The sequence below is a fragment of the Cricetulus griseus genome, chromosome 2 (genome assembly GCF_003668045.3).
Source record: "Cricetulus griseus strain 17A/GY chromosome 2, alternate assembly CriGri-PICRH-1.0, whole genome shotgun sequence".
NCBI lineage: Eukaryota > Metazoa > Chordata > Mammalia > Rodentia > Cricetidae > Cricetulus > Cricetulus griseus.
Window position 1 is genome coordinate 42,253,493 of NC_048595.1, and position 22,906 is coordinate 42,276,398.

The 22,906-nt window shown below is 51.7% G+C and overlaps 1 protein-coding gene across 5 annotated transcripts in view; it reads right to left on the reverse strand.

Annotated features, from left to right (window-relative positions):
* Glis1 (GLIS family zinc finger 1) overlaps positions 1-22,906 on the reverse strand; it is a 186,358-nt gene that overhangs the window by 55,182 nt on the left and 108,270 nt on the right. For all 5 annotated transcript variants that reach the window (XR_004768183.1, XM_027402383.2, XM_027402380.2 and 2 more), the window contains exons 3-4: positions 17,560-17,728; positions 11,877-12,771 (exon numbers count right to left, since the gene is read on the reverse strand). Coding sequence is in view for 4 of the 5 variants with exons in the window: in XM_027402383.2 (XP_027258184.1) it covers positions 11,877-12,771; positions 17,560-17,728 (1,064 nt within the window). In the remaining variant the exon portion in view is untranslated. The remainder of the gene's footprint in view (positions 1-11,876; positions 12,772-17,559; positions 17,729-22,906) is intronic.

Consider the following 22,906-nt stretch of genomic DNA (forward strand, 5'->3'; position numbering starts at 1 on the left):
CGGGCAGCCCGCAGCCCCTCTGTTCCTATCGGTTGGAACTGGGAGCCCCTGCTCTGGGATCACATCTGTCTTCCCCAGTTCTCAGCAGGGCCCACTTCACTGAGGGGCAGTGGAAAAGGCAGAAGTGGCTGGGAACACAGTTCTGTATCAAAAGACCCCAGGAGACGTGGCAGGAGCCTGTCCTGCCCTGGGTCTAACCACTGGCGGCTGTGTCCTCTTGGGGAAGGCGAACAGTGGTCTTAAGATGAGAGTATTCTGGAGAGCAGATATGAACCCCAGCCAGAGAGAGGAGGTTTATCATTTCCCAGCTCAGAGAGGTGAACTGAGCCAGGAACAAGACATTAGACCAGCCAACGCCACTGTAAGGAAAAGGCTTTAGGTCTTCCTAGGAGTGACGTGTCTAGGGCAATGGTTCTCAACCTTCCTAATGCTGCAACCCTTTATATATTTCCTCATGTTGTGGTGACCCCCCAACCATAAAATTATTTTGTTGCTACTTCATAACTGTCATTTTGCTTCTGTTATGAATTGGAAATATCTCATATGCAGGAACTCTGATATGCTATCCCCAAAGAGGTCAAGACCCACAGGCTGAGAACTGCTGGTCGTGGGCTTATCTGCATTCTAGGCCATGCCAACTCCTACCAATAGGGGTGGGGCTCCCTACAGTCTGCTCCTGCAGGCAGCCTAGATCCTCAGCCTTCCTCAGGCCAGAGTCCAAGGACGCCCCCACCCCAGCTTTCCTATCCCCACCTCTGTGTCCCCTCCCTCTCCTGTGAGATGGGCCACCCTCCTGCAGGTCAGGAGGAAGGAGGAAACCCAGGGCTCATGGTGCCACTTCTTATTTCAGCCAAACCTACTGGGTGCAGGTTAAGTGTTGGGATCAGCTCCAAAGCCACCACTGGTCCACGTGACTGTCTTTGAGGGATAACAAAGAATAACTGGGATGCCTCCAAGCTCCCTGGGGTAAACACAAGGGCAAGGGACTGCCATCTCACACTCCGCAGAGAACCTCCTCACACAGGTATCCGGAGCAGTGTGAGGCCGGGCACAGCACGCCAGTTCTCAGCCTCGGTTTTGTCATCCATAAAGTGGGTGTCTGTCAAGGTCAAATGATTGACCACAAAAGCAGAAGCAGGGGACTTCTGGTATCAGGAAACAGCACTTACCCCCAACCCCCCAACACAGCTGGCTTCCATCCCACTCTTCACAGTGGCTACTCTGGATGGCCTCACTGCGTCCCTGCTACATCCCTGGGCTGCACAAATCTTTTTGTTGACAGTTAATGCTAAATTGTACCTTTACCCCATTTGTGGACTTGGCCATGAATCTAGGCTCTGTGGTCCAGTGACCAGCTGCAGCGGCGACTGAGTACTAGGGATCTGCCGTGTGGGCACCTGACTGCAAATTTCTCTCCGAGCTGCAGCAACATCATGGGAACCAGCTGGTAAAGGGGATGGTGTCTTTTTGGTGTATGCTGCTCCAGGGATTCAGGACCAGTACTGCAGATGGAGCAAGGAAGGAACTGGGTGGGTAAGTGCTCAACATCTACCATGTTCCAGATGCTGGGCTCCCTGGATGGTCCAACTCAGCCTCACCTGGCACTGCTGAGTCCCTTACACACATGATGCAAATACTCTACTTATAAGCCTGCTAACGGGCCCTTCCCAAGTCCTCGCCTCAGCCTTTCTGGACCACAATTGTTTAGCAAATACCTGTGGGTCACATACTATAAGCCAGGGACTGGTGACATCACTGAATACACAGCAAGAAACAAAATCCAAAGAAAAGTCTAGACATCACGGAGCTCATGGTTGCATGGTAAGAACCGATAGAGTAGCCTACAGGTCAAGGAAAGCCTCCTAGAGGAGGTGACATAGAAGCAAGGGTTTGAATGCATGGAGGTCAGACTGGGGCAGGGGCATTTGGGCAGAGGGAACAGCTACGCAGAGAGCATGTGGTTCTAATGAGCTCAGCATGTCTGAGAAGTAGTAGTCAGGAGGCCAGCATGGCTGGGAGAGAACTAGGGTCATGGTCCAGGAGGACCCCGCCTGCTCCTCCCTTTACTGTTGGCTCCCTCCCGCTGCTGGCCATGCCAGGACTGTGGGGACGCAACTACAGGCCTCTGAAGAGTCTTCCCCTTTACAAATGAAAAATGAGGCTCTGAAGGGGTAGAGTTACTAGCTCCAGCCACAGAAATCCGTCTGCAGGAATGGGGAGGGAATGGGCTCTATTCCCCTGCTCTGTGCTGTCTCAAGATGGATGAGTCAGGGGCAGAATAGCTATAAACTTCATCTAATCAGATTTCTTGTCACACACAGAGACACTGAGGCCCCCAACAGTTAGGTAGCTCCAAGTTAATGAAGAAATTTGGAGACCACAAGGGGAAAGCGGAGCTCACTTCTGTGTGTGCTTGTGTGGGCCTTTGTACCCACCCAGCTCCCTCTGGGCCTGACACTGCCTGACACCAGTCACTGCCCTGCCCCAGTGTACATCAGTAGGGTGAAAAGGTCTCCCTGGGGGCAGCCTGGCAGCGTCTTGAGCACCAGTTACCAGGAGAAAGGTGATTCTGTTGAACACAGGTGGCCATTTCCACCTTGAACTCCACAGGTCATCTCTAGATGTCCTGGACCCTCAGATCAGCTACTGGGGTAATGTGATGGGTGGAGGGAATACTAGAGATGCCAAATCCTGGAAGCTTCCTCCTCAGTGCATGCAATGCAGCCAGCATTCTTCAGGATTTGAGAGTGAGCATCTGAACCCTCAGCACAGGGCCCAGCACACAGCAGGCATCCAGCAGAGGATAGCCTGTCTAGCAGGCATGATGGGACAGGAAGCATGGGTGCTGACCAACGCTCTGTGACCCCCAGCAATCCAAATCCTTTCTGCAGGCCTCAGTTGCCAAACTGCAAACAGCAAAGGAACAAATCCAGGCAGTAGGACCCGAGGCCTGGATGAAGCCCTTCCCTCATTCTGGATGCCTGAGGGGAGATGGTTGGGAGCACATGGGGTTGGGGGTGGGGGTGTAGAGCATAAGAAAGTACAGCGGACACTGACAACTCATTTCTCTACTTAGAGCCAAAGTTGAGTTCTAATCACTTGTGTTTCCTGACAATGAAGCCTAATCAGAAATGACGCCATAGACCAAATGGATTCCTAAAACACCAGGTTCAGCAGATGCTGGGAAGTGTGAGTGAGCGGTGTAAAGGCAACAACGCATAGATCATGGGACGACATAGGATGAGAGTTGGGAAAGAGATGGAAAATTGAAACCTGGCCGTGGCTGTAACCCTGTCGAGTTCAGTGTTCCCACAGTGAAGGGAATCTACCCATGTCCTGCACATTTCCCAAGCACAAAAACCCTGCTAGGGAAGGTGCAAATGTCACTTCCAGGCTCAGGTGTCTGATGGACTCCATAGAGCAAGGGCTGGGAGGGGGTTCCCACTGAATATCATCACTCAGCTAGCTGTGTTCATGTCCATGCACACCTCAGGTCTCACCCGGGATACACAGTGCTGTGGAGCCCCCTGGTCCAACTGTTCCATCCCTTGGCAGTGCCCCCTGTTCCTTGGGGTTTTTGTTTCCCACACTTCAGGTCCATCAGGAAGACTGCCATGGTTAGAAAGGGGCAAGAGGAGGCAGACTCCCCACAGTTCCGTTCCCAGACCCTTGCAAGACCACATAGCCTCTGATCCATCGGCTCATCCTACCACTACCCATGCAGGAGGAATGCAGGACAAGGAGGTGCAGCTGTACCCTAATCACTCACAGACCTCTGTGGCCCCAGCCCTGGCAGTAGAGGAAGATGTACTGTGGGGGACGATGGAAAACAAAGAAAAATTGTGCAAACATCACCCTGTCACGTGATGGGAAATGTCTCTCCCATTTCCCACTGGTAAATGTGCTGGGCATCGTTTCTAATGGGGACTGGGCTGTGGTGCCCAATTGCGTGCAGATGCTGAGCTAACTGGGCCCAGCCAGGGGATGCCCAGTGCTGGCTGACACCCAGGCCCTGCCTCTGGGGCACAGTCCCAGCCAGTCTGCTCTGAAGGATCTTGGGAAGAAGGACTCCGGATTAGGACCGTTTCCCTTCAAAGGCCTTGGTGTCTGCTTGCTGTCTGTCACCTCTTCCCTTGTACCCACACCAATGTCAATTCTTGACTGTGTCATTCTCCTGCTTAGGACCTTCCTGGGACTCCCCACTGCCCTTGGGGTAGAGTACAAGTTGCTTACTGGATTCTGAGGACTATGGAGGCCCAACTACAATCTCTGTTCCCAGTCATCATGCACGTAACTCCACCTAGACTCAAGGAGGCACTTCTACACACCCACCAAGGGCAAAGATTACCGCTCCTCTCCTGTAACACCTTTCCTCTTGGTCTGCACCTGAGAAGTTCCTATCAGCTCGTCAGAGCCCAGCTATCCTGGGGAAGGCTTCTATCTCTGCTGCCATCCTATCCCATTCCATCCCATCCCACCCCGACCCCCCATCCATCCTATCTCCCTTACTTCTCTGGTTAAACCTAACCCAGAGTGTCAGTAAAACTGTGCTGAGAGGCTGGGGAAGGGAAGAAGAGCACAGAGCAGCCCACAGGTCTCTTGCAGGGGGAGCCAACCCTTCTCTGGAGCACCTTGTGTCTGGGGCAATCCAAGGCCCCAGCTCCCACTGGGCAGGGCAGTGCCTTGATTAAGTCAGTCATGTACTGTCCACTGTCCCTGTGAGGCCACTGCCAGCTCTGGCCAGGCATCTGCCACACACCAGAGACAGGATTGCTGAATGCTTCACTGTGGAGCTTGCCATCTCCATGACATCCCCTTGGAAAAGGCAGTCTGGACACTTTCTCAGAGTCACTGTTGATTTTATCTGACTCTCTCGTTCCAACACGGGAATCATTTCAATTCCGTTTACATTAAATTCAAAAGCTGTTTTTCTTTTGTTATTTTAAATTCGATTCAGAAGGTTGTGTTTTTTTTTAAATCCTTAATGTTTTTCATATTCTGCAGAGCAGCGCTGAGCTCACAGCAATTGGCTGGTTCCTTGAGCCTGCTGCTCCTAGGGACTCTCATCAGCGTGAGCAGTTGGGTTTGAGGGTTTCTCAGGAAGTACTAAGGCTCCTGTATTCTTGCTCCTCCTAGCACCAGGACACAGCACCCACTCCACAGTCACAATCCATTTCATCCTCATGACATAGTTCCCTTCATCCAGGTTAGGAGAGACTGGGATTTGCAAGCTCTCAATTGGCCAAAGGGCAGAGTGTAGATCTGAACCTGTGGTTAACATGGGCACTGGCCATTGCCCAGCCTGGCTCTCTAGCCCCTGGCTCATGGTTGTATGTGTGTGTGTTCTCATGTGTTCGTGCGTCATTACTTAGTGAATCAGGGTCTCTCGATAAACAGAGCCTGCTGATTCCGCTAGTCTAGCTAACAGTCTTCCCCTGTGATCATCTGTCTCCACCTGCAGAGTGCTGGATTACAGGAGGGCCTCATCCATTTACATGGGTTCTGGGTAGCTCTGAATTCACATGTGTTGGGAGGGACCTGACCTGGCGGTAGGCGGGTGTCAAGTACAGGTATGGAAGAGCAGGCACAGTAGTGTGGCACGAAGAGGCCTAACAAAGCCAGCCCACAGCAGAATCCTTTGTAAAACAGAATCCTGGTCCTTTGGGGACCCCCATCCCCCATTCAGAAGGCAAACTGTCCAAGGCAGTCATAACCATTTGTCACAGCTTCATACAGGCTGCTGCTCGAAGCCACATGACAGCCCTGTCACTCCCCTTCACAGGTAAGACCACATAGGCAGAGGAGTTTAGTCTGGCTTCCACCAGTCACATGCTGATGACAGCTTCCAGGTCATGCTTTCCTGAGTGCCAGGTGGCAGATATGACAACATTAGGGTCTCGCCAGGGTCATGACTTCACAGGGAACTGTTCTAGACAACTTGGCCCAGCTCTGGGGCAGGAAGGCCCGTGGCCTAGCAAGTAGGCTTTGCTTCTCTGCCACCAAGGCCAGGCAATAGTCTCTCTGAGAGTTAACCTTCACTGTCAACCTGACTGGATTTAAAATCATCATGGAAACATACCTCTAGGGATGTTGGTGAGGAGGGAAGGCCCACCTTGAATGTGGGCAGCACCATTACGTGGGCTGGGGCTTCAGACTGAGTAAAAAGATGTGAGCAAAGTAGGTACCAGCATCATCTCTCTCTGCTTCCTGACCTCAGACACATAGTAACAGCTTCCTCACAATCCTACCATCACGTCTTCCTGCCACGATGGGTTATAGAGCTTTTCCACTTGGAAACTCCTCCTAAGACGATTTGTCACAGCAATGGGGAAAGTCATACAGTCTCTGAGACAACCGGCCACACCAAGAAGCTCCAGGGAGAACAGTGGGCTTAGGAAAGGAGGTGGGCAGCGTTGCGCTGGGATGCGAAGGACAAGCATGAGTTTGCCCAGCTAGGAAAAGCATTGCAGACACTAACACTAGAAGCCAAGGCCTGCAGGACTTAAAGAACTGGGAGACAGAAAACCCCAAAGGAGCCCAGGAAGAGAAAAAGCCCTGAGGGAGGGGAGGAAGCAGGCAGCACAAGACTGCCGGAGTTGTCTGGGTGAGTGAACCCTGATGCCTCTCTCTGGCTTTGGCTTTCCCTGTCTCCAAATGAGGTGGATGAGCAACTGACATGGCCCCAGAGGGGTTGGTCCTATGGACACTGCTGGATGCCAACTCACAAGTTGTCTTTGCTCACAACGGTTTCCCTACTCCGGCCTTATTTCCACAGCAGGGCGGGTGACCTGAACTAGCGGAACAGGGTGGCTCCTCTGGATTTCTTGCTGCAGGGTTCCCCAGGGCAGAAGTGTTAAAGCACACTCCATTGTGAAGCCTTCAAACCTGGCTAGGAACTCCCACCTCGAGGCCACGGGCTTGCTCTCAGGTGACGTATCTATCCTTTTAGACAACAGAGAACCCACCAAATCACAGCCAAGAGGCTCTCTGGGTGACTTAGTGGCCTGTCTCTCTATCTGACAGAGGGCTCCTGAGCTTAATCAAGCTAGAGTTGATGTCCCCTCTCCCCTCCCGTGACCTCAGGACCCATTCAAAGGCCCCTGAAAACTTTCATAATACATTTCAAGTCTGGGTATTTATTTGACTCCCCACCTGAGAGGTAGTTTGCAGGTGTGGCTAGGACACACCTGGAGTCAGGCCGAGATCTAGGTTCAATCCTAACCCTGGTGTCCCGGCCTGAGAGTGAACCTACCCCACACAGCTGTTCTCATTGCCCTTCCCATCTTTACAATGGGGATGCCACTCCCTAGGTCCTGGAATACCCTCCACATCGTCACAGTGGGGTGGGATCCCTGTGCCCTGGATGCTCAAGGATGCCCCCGCTCTGTGTGTGGGAACTTGCCTGTGTAGTTGCACGTGGAGGCCAGAGGCTGACATTAGGATATCTTCCTCAATTGCCTCTGCTCAGAGAGGTGACTATGTCAGGGAGTGTACTTCTCCTTGTGTACAGGTCACTTTCTCAGCCTAAACTTTCCCCAGTATTTGCTTTATCAGTCTGACACTGATGCATTTGCTGTGCAACACCAGGCTCTGGCAACCCTCTCTGGCTCTGCTTCTCTGACATCCTGTCTGCACCTATGGGAAAAGCACTGGCAGACTTGCCCATTCAGACATTTCAGGACCCAAGGAGTCCCTGGGGTGAGGCTTGGGTGGCGTGGTAAGCTAGAGTGTTAGCCTCAAAATATGCCCAACTTGACAGGGCTGGGCTCAAGAGCCAGGAGCAGGGCGGATGCTCAGGGATTCTATCTGCCAGGACTGGACAAATGCTGCTGGGTATATCTGGGCTAGGTGACAGAGTTACTTGGCTGTGAGCATCAGAAGCAGGTTCCTCAGTAAATGGTAGGCTGATTCATGGCTGGCTGTAGCTGGTCTCTGTAGGTACCTGTTCCCCCCTTTTTCTCTTGACCTCCCTTGCTAACAGGATCCCAGACTTCAAAGGCTACCTCCATTCTCAGCTCTAAGGGTCCCTGTCCTCACTCTGTCCTTGCAAAAGAGCAAGACCCTCAGAACACAACTTCTTTTCTTCCTTCCCTCCTCCAGCACCAAGGTTCTATTTAGGGGTAGGCACTGAGGCAAGGTGAAGAGGAGGCATGAATGTAACTCTGGTCCCAGGGAGGGGGTGGGGCCCACCAGAAGCTCTCAGAGGCTGGGTTTTACCTCCCTTGGTTCACTCTGGCTGTCAGTAATGCTCAGTTATGCCCAGGTCACTGTTCAAAGGCACCTGGACCAGACAGACAGACAGACAGGAGAGGTGTAAAATATAGAAGGCTATGGCTGGCTGGGCAGGGCTGGGAAGGACAGGGAACAGTTTGGACTTCACCTGCTTACCAGGACAGACAGACAGACACCTGTGCAGATTCTGTCTGGCTCAGAACAGCATCAAGAAAACATGCAACAGAGCTCCCTAGAAAACGCAGGTGACAGAGCTATAGAGCTGCCCCACAGGGCACCTGAAGCTGCTCTGCCTACCTCACAGGCAGTGGAGGCTGCAGGGCTCAGCAGCCTCAAAAAAAGCCCTAAGCACTCCTGTCCTAAACTGAAAGGACCAGTGCACCCATTGCCAGACACCAGTGAAGAGAGCATGATGGAATCATCTGTTTTAATCCTGTTAACAACAACCCTGGAGGTTAGGTACTATTATTGCTTCATTTTATAAATTAGTATTCCATGGTTGAGAAAGGGCAAGTCACCCATCTGCAGTACAGAGCTAGCAAATGGCAGTCAGGTTGGGAGACAAGTATGCAGGATTCTAGGTGGGCTCTGCAGCTTTGCTCACACTCTCCACGAAGGGTATCAGTGCTGTTAAAATCCTTCACTACAGCACGGGAGCTATCGGGCACTGTTGTTATTTCACAGAGCCCACAACAGGGCAGGGCCGTTCTGAGAAGCCGCTATTTCCTTCTCTGCCTCACGGCTGCAGGCTTCTGTGCTCAGACGATGAGGATTCTGACTGTCTGGTGGAATCAACCTAAAAAAGCCGGGGACTAATCTTTCCAAAGCCCACGTCTTCGAGGCGCCGTGTCAGTATTTGGGTTGGACATAGGCTTGTTATGGTAACGCAGATGAAGCCCCGGATTTAATAAGACTGAGACAACGGGAGCAACATGAACTACAACAGGATATTGCAGGGAGATCTAGAAGCTTCCTCAGGCTTCTTACTGAACAGGGCAGGGCTGCCCGGGCAGGGGAGGGCCAGGCAAGGGCGGGGTTACCTGGAGGCCAGAAGGGTTCAGGACTAAGGGGCAGTGGTAAGGAGCAGGCTCCACACCCAGGCTGCCTGGTACCCGATCAAGCAGAGGCTCCACAGGCTAAATTTAAACCAGCTGCCAACATGGGGGGGGGGAGGTAGGGGTGTTGCAGTTAGATTGGGTGAGGGGAGCTTACCTCATGAAAGCTGTGGAAATGCTGCTGGGAAGATAATAAAAGGATTAACTGCTATTTTAGTGGGCCATTTACTCCTCAATCAAAACGTCTCATCTATTTCCTGTCCTCCAGAGGCCTCAGGTCCAAGATTCCTTTGTCTATTACAGACATAGTAGCACAGGCCTGTCATGAGAAATTAATAATTTTACAGGGATGGGAGCTGTTATTCACCTGGGTGTGGGCGGGGGTCTGCTCGTTGCCATGGTTACTGATTCCCCCAGCATAAGGGTACTCTTACCCTTGGGCATGGGCAGGAGCAACCTGGGGTGGGGCTCCACTGAGGTTCCCACTGCAGATGGCAGGGACCCAGAGAAGCATCTAAATTAACAAGGGCGCTGCAATGGACAGAGATGTGGGTTCAATCCCACTCTTGTGGTTACTAGTGTTACAATTTTGGACAACTTATTTTCATCATCACTACTATTGTGATTTTTAGCCTCTGTTATCTTGTTGCTTGTATTATTTCCTCTGATTAGTGGTGTGACCTGGGGGCAATTGTGCTACCTCTCTGAGCTTCATATCCTCATCCATAAAATGGGGGTGAACAGTATCTATTCACAGAGCTTTGGTGAAGATCACATGAAGTTGCCACTTAGAACACACCTGTGAGGTTGGCATTCAGCAGCTGTTTGCCTAAACTGTGCTTCTAACCTGGAGGGGGTAAAGCCAAGAGTGTGGGAAGATGGCCAGACCCATCTGACTCTGACCTTTGCTTTTCCCTATTTGAAAGCTCTGGGTTGCATAGTGCCCCCGATAAAGACTAAATGCATTCCCCCAGTAGGCATCAATACCACCTCCAGGAAGCCTTCTGGGCTCCTCTCCCTGGGCAAACTCCATCAAGGCCTGTCACAGCCTGGTCCCTGCTGGCCTGAAGACACATCCCTGAGTGTGAGGTTCTTCAGAGCAAGGACTGTGACAAAACCAAGTCTAGGTCTGTAGTATCCTGTAGAGGCTGGAATTAGGTGGGAACCCTGACCAAGAGAGATCCGGAGGCTATGTAGAACAACCAGGCCCCCACACTGGGACTCAAGGAAGGTCTAGGTTATCCCATAGGGCACTCTTGAATGCTGGGAATCTGTACAGAAGGTCCCAGCATGAGAGCATGGCTGGCCACCTCAGGTTACTTCCTAGGTCCACATAGATACCATAGGTTCCCAGAAGGAGGAAGATGTGACTCACAACTGCGGCTCGGCGTCTTGGGGAACGACAGGCTGTTGCCAGCAGCCCTGGCCTATGGACTTGTTGATCTTCTCCATCTTTCATTAAGCCATGTGTCTTAAGACCCCACATGGATATGACATCTTCAGAGACTAGCTCAGCCATCAGCCCTCCTGCCCGCACACTCTCTGCCCCAACACTTGCAAATAAAACTCTCCACCAGCTCAGTGCCCTTCCCTGACACCTCTGTGCTACACCACAGCTCTCAAGTGCAGCGCCTACCTCTTCCCCTCCTTAAGGCAGCCCACCTGTAGCCTATCTATGAACTGACAGACTCCTTACCCTTCAAGACTGGAGGGCATACTCACTCTACAGCCAGCTAACAGTATCACAAGCGGATGAGCCTTGGGAATAAGTGTGGTCCCCAGAGAATGACTTTATACCACAATTACCAATGCTTTCTACCTGATGCCCCACGAACGTCACCCTGTGCTCTGAGCAGGGACCTGGAGCTCCTTCTAAGACTGGAAGTGACATTGGCAATGCATGGTGGGAAGAAATCACAGGCTGGAAACACTATTGCCTGACAGCTCAGAAGGGGAGACACACATGGTCTGGGTGACCTGTGCTGTTAGTGTCATGCAGCAGCCTCGAACCCCAGTCCTTCATCCCCAGGCTGCTGCTTCTGGGAGGTAGAGGATAGGTATGGGGACTAAGATCCCGCACCTAGCCTGTGATAAGGCTTTCCACTACAGCAAGCATGGGAGTGGCCAGCCAGAAGGGCCGGGGGGCCAGGCGCCTGCTTCTAACTCACGTGTATCTGCACAAGCACACATGCTACTACTCTCTCCCCAGACCTTTGTGTCAGGGCCAGCCCGAGCATTGTTGATGCTGTGCAGGGTCTTATGCTGGCCCTTGACCTCAGCTCCAAGCCTGCCCTAGGGATCCAGTACCTCTCTACAGAAGCCGGTGCTGTGAAAGTACACTGGGTTAAAGGCCAGTGCTAAAGGAGGGCACACTCTCCACTTCTGCCATCTGCCACCCTTGGGTGACATGGAAAAAGACAAGTCTGGCCAGGCTTGCTTTAGGTTTAGAGGTCACGTGGCACCAGGCTGTGTGGCATGCTAAGTTACATCTAATACCCATCAAATGCTTCAGTGTGGGGGACAGGACCCCCGGCAAAGACAAGGCAGTCCTGCCAGGGTTCCCAGTGACAGGAACACAGATGGTCTTACCATGCACTTGTTGGGCTTCTCGCCCGAGTGTACCCTCATGTGGATGAGCAGCTTGTAGCGGGCGTTGAAGGGCTTGTAGCGGCGCACGCATCCGGCCCAGAAGCAGGTGAAGTCTTCGCCCTTACGTTGGTCGATGTGGTTCTTCTCAATGTGCCGCACCAGTTCCTCCTGCTGCTCATAGGCCGCGCAACAGTCCACCCAGCGGCATGCCTGCCGCCTGGCCGCCATCCGGCCTGCCAGGCCTAGCCCTAGGCCTCCAAGGCTGGGGCCGGCTGGCAACTGAGGCAGCGGGTAGGGGGGTGGCAAGCCCTGCTGGTGAGGAGCAAAGAGCTCTGAGAACTCGTCCATGGGTTCCTGCTTCAGGAAGCCTGACTTCCGGCATGCTTCAAGCTGCAGGCTGCCCTCGTGGCCATCACTGGATGCAGGCCCAGACCCAGGCCCAGGCTGTGTTCGCTTGGGAGGGCCCCCCAAGTCTCCTGGTAAAGGTGGGCTTCGGAGTCCATTTACACAGCTGACTAGAGTTGTCTGGGAGGAGTGGATGACAGGAGTGATGTCAGAGGAGGCACAGGGTGAAGAGGAAGCTGAAGAGGCAGGGGGCAGGCCCAGGAGGCAGCAGTGTTTCAGGCTGCCCTCAGGGAGGTGGGCCTCAGGTTGAGGACCGATGACTGAGACAGGTTCATTGCCCAGAAGGTAGCAGGAAGGTGCAGGGTTAGTGAGGCCTCGGCCTGGGAAGTCCAGCTCTGACTGCAGGCTTGTGGAAGCTGGAGCCCGGCAGTGGGTGGGCAGGGGTGTGTGGGCACTGGCCATGGCCTGGTAGTCAGGCAGGGCTTCCTGCTTGATGTGTTGAGCTGCTGGGAGGCTGCCATTCACATATGTAGCCTGAGGTCTGGGTGACCTGGAAGACAGTGACCAGAGTGATTATGAAGGGTAGCACTCTCCAGTGGCGAGGGTCAGGTGGGGCTCGTGGGAAGCAGAGGACAGAGACCTGGATGGGATCCAAGGAGACAGAGCATGTGAAAGACCAGAACTGGCTGTGCCAAGGGCAGGGAAGAGGTGGGAAGAGGAGAAGCAAGAGGAGGAAGAGGCAGCCTAGAGAGAGATGGAAGAGGCAAGAAGGCTAACCAGAGATGAATGAGGAAGGACACCAGGAAGGATACAACAACCCTTTGCCAGAACCTGGACCATCTACTGCTTCTTTCGCCATCTTGCTTTCCTCCCAGCTTCCCTGGGGTCAACCCTGACCCACCCCCTGACCTTCAAACGAGCACTGTGGGCAAAAGGCTACGGCTGGCATTTTGGGGAGTCTTCAGGTTCAGCAGGGTTTTAATTCTACTTACATTCCCCTTAAAATTTTAATTTCTGTAATCTTTCCTTCATTTAATGGCATCTAGCCCTACCTAGCTTGTCTTTTCATAGTCTGTGTGACTAGATGGGAACCTGAGGCACAGTCAGGGGACAAGAGTCTTAGCAGGGTGGCCCAGAATTCTGAGTTCAGGTGTGAGTATGTGAAGCTGCAGTTCTGGGGAGAGACACAGGAGATGGGAGACCAGGTGTGAGGCTGGGGCCAGCTCCATTCTAGATAGCAAAAACTCAGGCAAATCGCTTCACTCTGGACAAGTTCTGGGACTCTATCCTCAGTAATAACCAAATAATCCCGTTCCTGATCATGAAAATGACAGGATGGCAGGGTGTGGACTGGCCACATAGGTCATCTCTACAATGTGAGTGGTCCAGTTTCCCCAGTGGAAGACAGCCCTTCAATCCCCTCTACAGGAGGCCATGTTTAGGTAGACAAGGGAATTTCTGCACAGACCTACCCACCATTGTGGGTGGTGACAAGGTAAGATACAGGTAGCAATATCAGGGCAACACTGTCACTGGAAGACTGGATATGGGAGAGACCTGGAGAGTGATACTGGCAGAAACGCCTTGCCAGTTGCTCCAGGAGCTAGAGGCCTGGACATATGCTCGGAGCCTGACTAGGATGCTCTGTCTCACTCTGCTTCCTCATCTGTGACTCAACAGCCACACCACTATATGTAGGACTACGAGGGTGATGGCTGGGTTTAAGGGTTAGCTAGCTCCCTGTGAAGGAGAGGGTTAGGCCTTGGTACCGTTTATTACTGCTTCTGCAAGACCACTGTCCCATGGCTCTCACAGCCAGAACTGAGTTCTCCAAGATAGCCTTGAGACCCAGCCCCTCCCCCTCTAGATCCAGGAGCTCTAGACAATGGGTGGAGAGAATGGAAATGAGGGGGAAGGGAGAGTCAGAGCCCGAGGTGTTCAGAGCTTGGCCATGTACCCTGGGTCACTGCAGGGTCAGTGCGGGGAGTAGGGCCCGAGGTTTGAGAGCCACTGGGCCATCATGCAGTAGCAAGCCAGTGCCAGGTCTGGACCAGGATCCTAGTTTCCATCTCCTGTGCAGAATTGGCTGCAAGCTCTCCTTGACTGGAGACATGAGGGAAATGTCTGTCTCTCAGACGTTAAGCGACTGTCCACTGAGCTCTTTTCCCTCTCAGCATCTCTGCTGGGGAGCAAATGCATATGCCATCCCCAGGGGTGGGGGCACTGGGCCTGCCACAGCCAGCAACAAGTTCTGCTGAAAGAGTCAATGTGAAAGTAGGGGCTTTGTAAAAGTTAGAGAAACAAAACCATAGCTGTTGCTTAGCAGGGCACAATGCTGGCAGAGGAAGGCTGGCAGATAAGGCAGGGGAAGCACCAGTCTGGAGCTTTTACTAATGGCATCAGGTCAATGACTGACATCAGCAAAGAGGAATGGCTGCAGCATCTGGCTGAGGTAGGAATATAACAGTCAGAATGGCCTCTGTAGGAAGAGTGGGAGGCTCAGACATGAGGTCTCACAGGTGTGGCAGGGTCTGGCTTTTTCTCTCTGTCCCTGGGTGGCCTGGCAGGTGGTTCTGGCTGCTCTACAATTCTCTCTAGAAATTGTGAGCCCAGAGCCCTGAGTACACGATGGCTAAGAGCCAGATACACCAGGCACCCCTCTGAGAGCTGACTCTATCCTAACAGTGGAATGATGGGCACTAAGTTCTACTTGGTACAGGACCAAACCTTTATAAAGGATACACACCACCTGTTTTACACGAGCCTATACCTGCAAAGCCATGGGTGATGGAGCAGGAGCAGACACCTGGGTCCTTATGAGCCAGAGTCCCAGAACTCTCACAATGCCATTACTGAGAATTCAGCAATCTACCTGTCACATGACTTTGTGAGAACCATGTCATTTCTTTAGGTATCAAAATTCTAAGTCAAGGGCATAAACCTCTTGATCATTGTCTTGGACTCCACAGAGCTGCCAACTTGAGTAATCAGCTTTTGCAGTAGAGGTGTGCTGCGGGGAGGTCCTCATACCTAGCAGGCTCAGCTTCTGTGGCCTCAAAGCCTGCAGCCTGGGCTGAGGCTTTGTCACTCAGTGCTGTGTGATTCTGAGGACATGGGTGACTTTAAGCTCAGGCTCTGTCTTTGGGAAGCTGCACTCCCCTCCCCACTGAGAGTGTATGGACAATCCGCTGAGAAATACTGGAGTTCCTGCAAAACGAAGAGAGCCAGGCAAGGGGCTTTGAAGGCCAAGGCCTTGCATTGCAAACATGTGGGCCCACTCAGCACAGAGCCAGAAGGTCACAGAGGTAGCCGAGGGGCTGGAGGCTGGGGCCTGCAGCCTAGGCCTCCTCATCTACGAGAGGCCTCTTTACTATGTGGTTCTCTTAGTACTTTATAGATCAAGAAAGGGGCTCTAGAGGCCAGCTATCTTTCCCATGGTCCCCTGGGGAGCTATTGACAGAAGTAGGACAGGATCTCACCTGAACATTCTACTGGCCATAATGGGGGTAGGGAGGGCAGCCATTTTATTTTTATTTTATTTATTTATTGTTTTTTGTTTTTTTGAGACAGGGTTTCTCTGTATTGTTTTGGAGGCTGTCCTGGAACTTGCTCTGTAGACCAGGCTGGCCTTGAACTCACAGAGATCCACCTGCCTCTGCCTCCTGAGTGCTGGGATTAAATGCGTGTGCCACCAATGCCCGGCTTGAGGGCACCCATTTTAAGCACAGAAATGACAAAACTGGGATATTCCTAATGCTACTTAAACCTCTGCACTGCCTCACAGATCAATGTCATTGGACAAGTGATGTAAGCCACACATCCTCCCTGCCTCAGTTTCCACCATGCCATTTGTGGGTTATGGAGGTCAGTATCTACCCAATGACTCATAGTAAGCACTCCATGGCTGCCATTCGACAGCAAGGGGACCAGGGACCTGGCCCCAGGACTGTGAGACCCAGTGAGAAATTACTCACATGCAGCAGTCATTAACACCGGGAACTAGGCTGCAGGCAAGGTGACTAGCCGGTGGACACTGAAGGAACCCAGGTGGAAGAGCAAGGGTTAGTTAGAGACCGGGAAGGGCAACAGAATGCAGAGAGACAGGACTAGAATCGGGCATGGTCTAGAAAGAGGCCACGTTCTTTTAAAAAATGAGGGGATCTAAAAGTGTCAGCTCAAATCCAGCCAATCCAGAGGTTGTGTAGCTGACATTGAGCCAGTATCTGGATACAGACTCTCCTGGGCCTTGGATATTTAAAAGGACAAATGATGCTTTTGATTGTTTTTAGCAAAATTCAAACAAACTGCTCACAATCATATCTTGGTTTGGCACAGTCCAACATAAAATTCATCTCCCCCTACCCCACCCCCTAGGAACAATGTCCTGTGCCAGAGCCTTGGTGATTAATCCAAGTAACAGACACATGTGACTATTGCTAACTAGTGGACAACTTGAAGCCTAAAAGATACTTATTCCTGTTATAGGCTGAACTGGCCTCTATCAGTTTGTATGTTGGAAGCCCAACATTCAGAGTACTTGCATTTGGAGACAGGGCCTTAAGGATGAAATGAAACTAAACGGGGTTACAAAGGCCCTTACTACAATATGTCTGATTCCCTTAGAAGATAGGAGCACAGACCCTGGAGATAAAGGGATGGTCATGTGACTGCCTGTGAGCCAAGAGGCCAGGCCAGGAGAAACCAAACCAGTCAACCCTTGATCTGGGGCTTCCAGGCCCCCAGGACCACGAGGAATAAATGTCTTTTACTTAAGCCACCCATTATATGACATTTATTATGACAGCTTGACCAAATGAATAAACTCTTTCAAAACAGAAGCATCACAGATAGCAAAGAAGGCCACAGGGAATCAAAATTCTCCGTGTCCTCCTACCTAGTAATGTCTGCCACTGTTCAGCACTCCTGGAATGGAGAGCCTTGCCCTTACCTACAAGGACTCCAGCACTGGCCCAGCACTTGGCACAGGGCAAGCACTACGTGGCTGGTGAAGCATCAGAGTGCAAACTAGCATCTGGGCCAGGGTCCAGGGCCTCCTGCCTGTGAAGCAGGCTCCAAGCATGCTGCCCTTGGGGATCAGCACTGTGCTCCCACGGAAAACGAGCAAGTGGAGCCACCTCAGCTTGTGAAACAGGGACATGTACCTCACTTAAGTCATCTTTGTGTCCCTTAAGATCAACTGGCAAAACAAGGAGGGCCTACACTAGGCACCTCTGTGTCAATAGACTTGGACACATCCCTGGCCCTTTTGTGTTTCAGTTTCTCTGTGTGTCCCATTAGCTGGGCAGACGAGGTGAGGTGGAGAGGAGTGGACACATACCTGTTAGGGAGGGGGAAATGAAGCAGCCTCTCGCAGACAGGGGGATGACCCCGGGGCGGTGGGGTCCCTACAGGGAGAAACAGACCCTGGTGACAGGAGGGGCTGGGACCCTCGGCCAGGTCCAGGTCCAGCAGGCTCTTCTCTGAACAGTGCCCGTAGCTCCCGTTCACTAGGCAGAAACAACAGGAAAGAGGACACAGGTGAGTGAACAGCTACCAGGGAGCTTGGGGAGAGGACACAGCCCTGAAGCCATCTGAACACCCTGCTGCATTTGAGGCTTGGGACACCTTATTTGATTCCCAGAATCTCTTGGCAGAACCTGTGACAAAAATCTTCAGTCTCAGTGTGCATGCTAAGCTCCATTGCTTGAATGACTGTCAGCAAACAGTGTGTCCTGTGAATCAGACACTGTTCCAGGAGCAAGAAACACTGGTGAGCCAAACCGATGGTGCCTTGAGGCCCGCAGACTGCTATCTACAACCATCTCAGAGCAGGAACTTAGACCCTGGCCAAGGGTTCAGGTTCTGATTTCTGGACTTGGGGGTGCGATCCCAGGTCTGCCTCAGTGGTTGGATTGGCGATGCTGCACCAGTGGGCCCTGGAACTAGAGATGTTTGGGGCACATGTGTCAAGAAGGAGGTGTCTGTATCTGGGGCCACTTGGTACCAAAGCCCCCCTCTATACTGCTTTCCAAATCACATCACACCACAGACAATATGGTTATTTGTGTCTCTGTGTCCTGTGGTTCTCTGGTGGTCCAACTATCCTATACTCTACACTCCTGTCTGCCTAATGGTTTTATGAATGCCTTGGTTGAGGCTTTATGTAGAATGGCTCTTAAAACCCCACAAAGTGAACAAAAATGTCCGATATGCTTGTTATAAGCCTCTCCCATCACCCCTCAACCACAGTTATGCATCTATGGGCAAGGGCAGTTAATCTGGAAATTATTCCTTTGGGCTTTATGCTCTGTCACTTCTGGGGGTAATACTTTAAGGTCCTGAGGAACATGGCATGAGCCTCTTCACTTCCCAGAACCCATCCTGCAACTCAGGCACATCCTGGTGTATGTCTGACCCCCTGCTCCTCTGGGTACCATGGGATGTACAGTGCTAGCACCTATAGGAGCATCAGGAATGGAGAGTACTCATAGGTTATAGGTCACTTTGAAACCTTAAAATGCCCTAGAGACATGATAAAATGCTACAAACAGCCCAAGTAGTCTAAGTACTGTCAACCCTGAGCAAGAGAACAGGAAATCCCTAAGCTAAAGACAAGGACATCAATGAGGCCACATATGGTGCATACCAGCCACAGGTTCCCCACTGCTTGTCGAGGCATATGAGTATTTTAATTTCTATTTAATACATGGGGAAACTGAGGCTCGTGCAAACTACACTGATCACTCAAGAACACACAGCTAGAAATCTGTGTTGGGCTCTCGTCCTGAGTCTGCCAGACCCCAACCCCACACCACAGCTTCTGTGTGATAAGAAGTAGCCTTTTAACATAGCATTCTAGTCCTAGCTGAGCTGAGACCATGTCGCTAGTGAGAGGTACTAACTCTCCCTGTCTCTGAACAGCGCTTCACAGCATTCGGATGAGAAGGCACAACTTTCAAGGCCCTGGGTTGGGTGAGGGCTAGATATAACATCTGTTTCACGCCATTTCCCTGCCGGCACTGGCCTGCCCTGCTGCGTGGACCACTGGCTCTGCTGGATTCGGCGGCTGCCCAGCCAGCCCTTCTTAGGGTTATGTTTTAATAACTTGGTTGTTTTTTAATTAAAAAGAAATCCCTGGTAACAAATGTGAATGGTCTGAGTTAATGAGAGCAGGCTGCAGCTCATTTAACTCCGGCTCTGCTTGGCTGTCCTGCCTTTTCCAGATCATTTCTGCATGCAGTTTTATTGTCCCACTGAGGCAAACTCTAGGATTGGCCTCCAAAAACTGTGGATAATTTTATGACCATTAATGGCATTTGGAGCAAAGAGCATCACAGGGGGCTGTTCTGCCAGAATCTCTCCCAGATCCTGGAGGTTAGGGTGGTTCTAAGCTTCCCTTCAGGACCATCTGAGCCCTCTGGGTCCTGTGCCTCCTCCTGCAAGTACAAGGCTGAGTGCAGAGAAGGAAGGTGGACTTGAGGAGCAGTGGTGACAGGCCCAGGAAGCAGTGGCGATGGGCCTGGGTAGCAGTGGCGATGGGCCTTGCATTTATTTAGCCCTTCCTCCTCAAGCCTCCTGGTACCCATCCAAGGCTTGTGGCAGTTTTTCTCTTTTTTTTTCCCAGCTGGGCTGAAGAGATGGAAGGCCTTTGACCAGGCTCAGGAACACAACCCAAGTCTAGACCTCTTAGACTTTGAGACCCAAGTGTTGTCCCATCCTGTCCCTCCCTTCCCCAACAAGTGTTCCCAAACAGGACTTCAGTGAAAGCAGACACAGTAGGGTTAACTGGTTTGCCAAGGCCACACAGGAAAGATAGGCTGAGCTGATTACAGTCATCAGCAACAAACAGTAGATCAATGGTTGGACCTTTTAGCTGCTTCTCTGCTGGATTCAAGGAGAGCTCTCTCTGCAATAAACAACTGATATTGGAAAGGAGGGGAGAGGCTCTGGGGTCAAGGATGGCATTGCCTGGTGCCCCAAGCCTACTCAAATCCTTGTCTCCTGTACTCCACTAGGCCCTGTGGGAAGGTGTTACCCCTGAACTTGGCAGTGCTGAGTGCCAGAGCTGACAATTGGCCACCCAAGGTCACATAGCAACCACTGGCACATCTGGAGCTCTAGTCCATGCCGAACTGCTCTATGTCTCCCACTTCCTCAAAGGCCAGACATCAAACCAAAGGCTGTCATCTATGTCCCAGGGATACATCCACCCTTGCCTGTCACACGCCCAGGTCTGCTGGAACAAATGTAAGCGCTGTCTCTTCTCTGGTAGTCTTTTTCTCTATCCCCAAGGGTACCACGAGGCCTCCTCCTGTTCACATTTGTCTCCAGGATCTTCTCTGGCGATCGGGAGGATGGGAGTTCTTCGTCTAGTGTCCTGCTGCCCTAATGAAGGGTCATCCAGACAAAGCAGGGCACCCAGCAGCTGTGTCTCCTTCTAGGCCATGAAAACCAAGAAACCTACACACTGGCTTTCTCCAAGCACATGAAGCCCCTTGAGAAATGATGAGAAATCCTACAAAGTCAGGGCTGGAACTGACCATCTGTTCCGTCAGTATATGAAGAAACAGTCTCTAAAAGGAAAAGAACTTTGTGTGGCCTCACAGCACATTCACAGAAGACCTTGAACTGGCACTTCTGAAAGCAGGTAAGAAACTGATCTGGTTTCCCGGTCTAGCCTCAGTTTTCTTGTCTGTACAATGGTGTCGACACCTACTTCTTAGGGTTGTGGTGACAAGGGAGATTATAGAATTCATATGATGGGGACTTAAGCTTATAGAACACTCAAAGAGTAAGAATGATGCTACTTATTCTGTGCTTCCTGGAGCTCAGGTGGGCTCCTCAGAGCAGTCTATCTCCAGGCAGGCAAGGTCTACATGGTCCAAAGCCAGACTCCGAAGGACAAACCTCCAGGCTTAAGGTTCACCAAATGCAGGGCTTAGCAGTCTGACTTAAGCACCAAAGAGCCAGTCTGAAGCAAGCGGCTCTTCCTGTATAGCCAGAAGCTTTGTAAAGTTACCATAATGCCTTGAATATAAAGTAGACACACACCCAAGGTGACTCCCACAGGAACATGGCTTCATGCTGAAAACAGCTGCCCTCAGCATTCAAGGCCCAGGGGTGCCTCCCGCAGCCATTTGCAGCCATCTTCAGGGACCATAAAAGCCTACATGCTAACTGTTTTCTGTTTTCTAACAAGGTTTTCAGAGCCAAGCACGTACCAGGAACACGTAGCAGCACTTCAAAGTTCATAAAAACTTCACAGTCCTCATCTGTGAGCTTCATTGCAGCTCTTAGGAGCTGGCTAGGCAGGCCCAGAGTGGCATGTAAGCTGCCCAAGTCCACACAGCAAGTACAGAGCTCAGAAGGGCCTGACTGACTTAGCCACCTAGTCAGCAAAGTATTTCTGTAAAATGCAACCAGTAGACAACCAGCAACTGACTGGGGAGCCACAGCTACTCCACTCTGCCACAGAGGAACCCAAACAACACTGGAACAAGAAGGGCTGCACTTCCAGCAGGACTTCGTTAGAAAGATGGGTCCCTGGCTCTTTGGGATGTGATGGTTTGAATATGAAATGTCCTTCAGAGGCCCATGTATTTGAACACTCGATCCCCAGCCAGTGGTACAGTTTTAGGAGGTTGTGAAACATTTGGGACAGGCTTTTGAGGGTTATAGTGAGGCCTGGCTTCTGGCCCAAGCTCTCAACTGCCATGATATGAATGAATGGCTGCCTCATGCTCCTGCCCCCTTGCCTTCGCAGTGATGGACCGAAACCGTAAACTGAAACTTTAAACTTCCTTAAGTTTATACAGGTATTTTATCACATGATAAGAAAGGCAACCACAGCTGTTAGTCTGTTCATCACTGGCGGAGCCAGGGATTCAGTCTGGAAATGCTAAACTTTCCTACATCTACAAAGTGGGGAGACATTTATTGGTGGCCCCAACAGTGGAAAGTCAACCACTCAGAGCAAAGCCGGTTCTGGTGGGTACACTGATGGATGGGGCTCCAGCCTGGCTCTAGGGCCCCACAGCCTGGGCTCACCCATCCATCTGGGTGTTACCTCTCATTATTACAATGTTTTGCTAAGTCATGTCCTTACCGATCCAGAGCCCTGTAGAAGTCCCTCTCCTCCAGAACATTCCCTGGTCTCAGGCCTCTAGAAGGTCCCCTACCACTCAGCTCATAGAAGCCCTGTGAGTAGCTGCTACACAGGTGCCCCTGTGTACATGGCCCAGGCCTGTATTTCACATCTCATTTCTATCCCCAGAGTTGGATTATCCCCTCACCTCCAGCTGCTGTACTGCCACAGTGGCTTGTGGGAACACTTAAAGCTCTGCCTCCCCCCAAAGCCTGCTATAGCCCCAGGACAAAGATCTTAGTCTCAGAACTGTTGTTAGCAGGCCTAGCTCCAGATGTGAACTGGCCCAACCTTCTCCATACAGGGGCCCGGCTGTGGAGGAAGGAGTTTGTCGATCCTATCCATCAGCTGAGGATGTGTCCCTCATTCGAGCTGATAGTTAGGTTCACAGCAGGCAGCTACAGATGCTGAGAGAGTGGTTATCTGTGAAAATGTCAAGTTCACTCTCATGTCTACTCTGTCATTGTAATTTAGGTGAACTGAACAACCTTGGCGCACACACCTAAGATAAAGTCCAAGTCCACCATTGCCTTTCTGGATG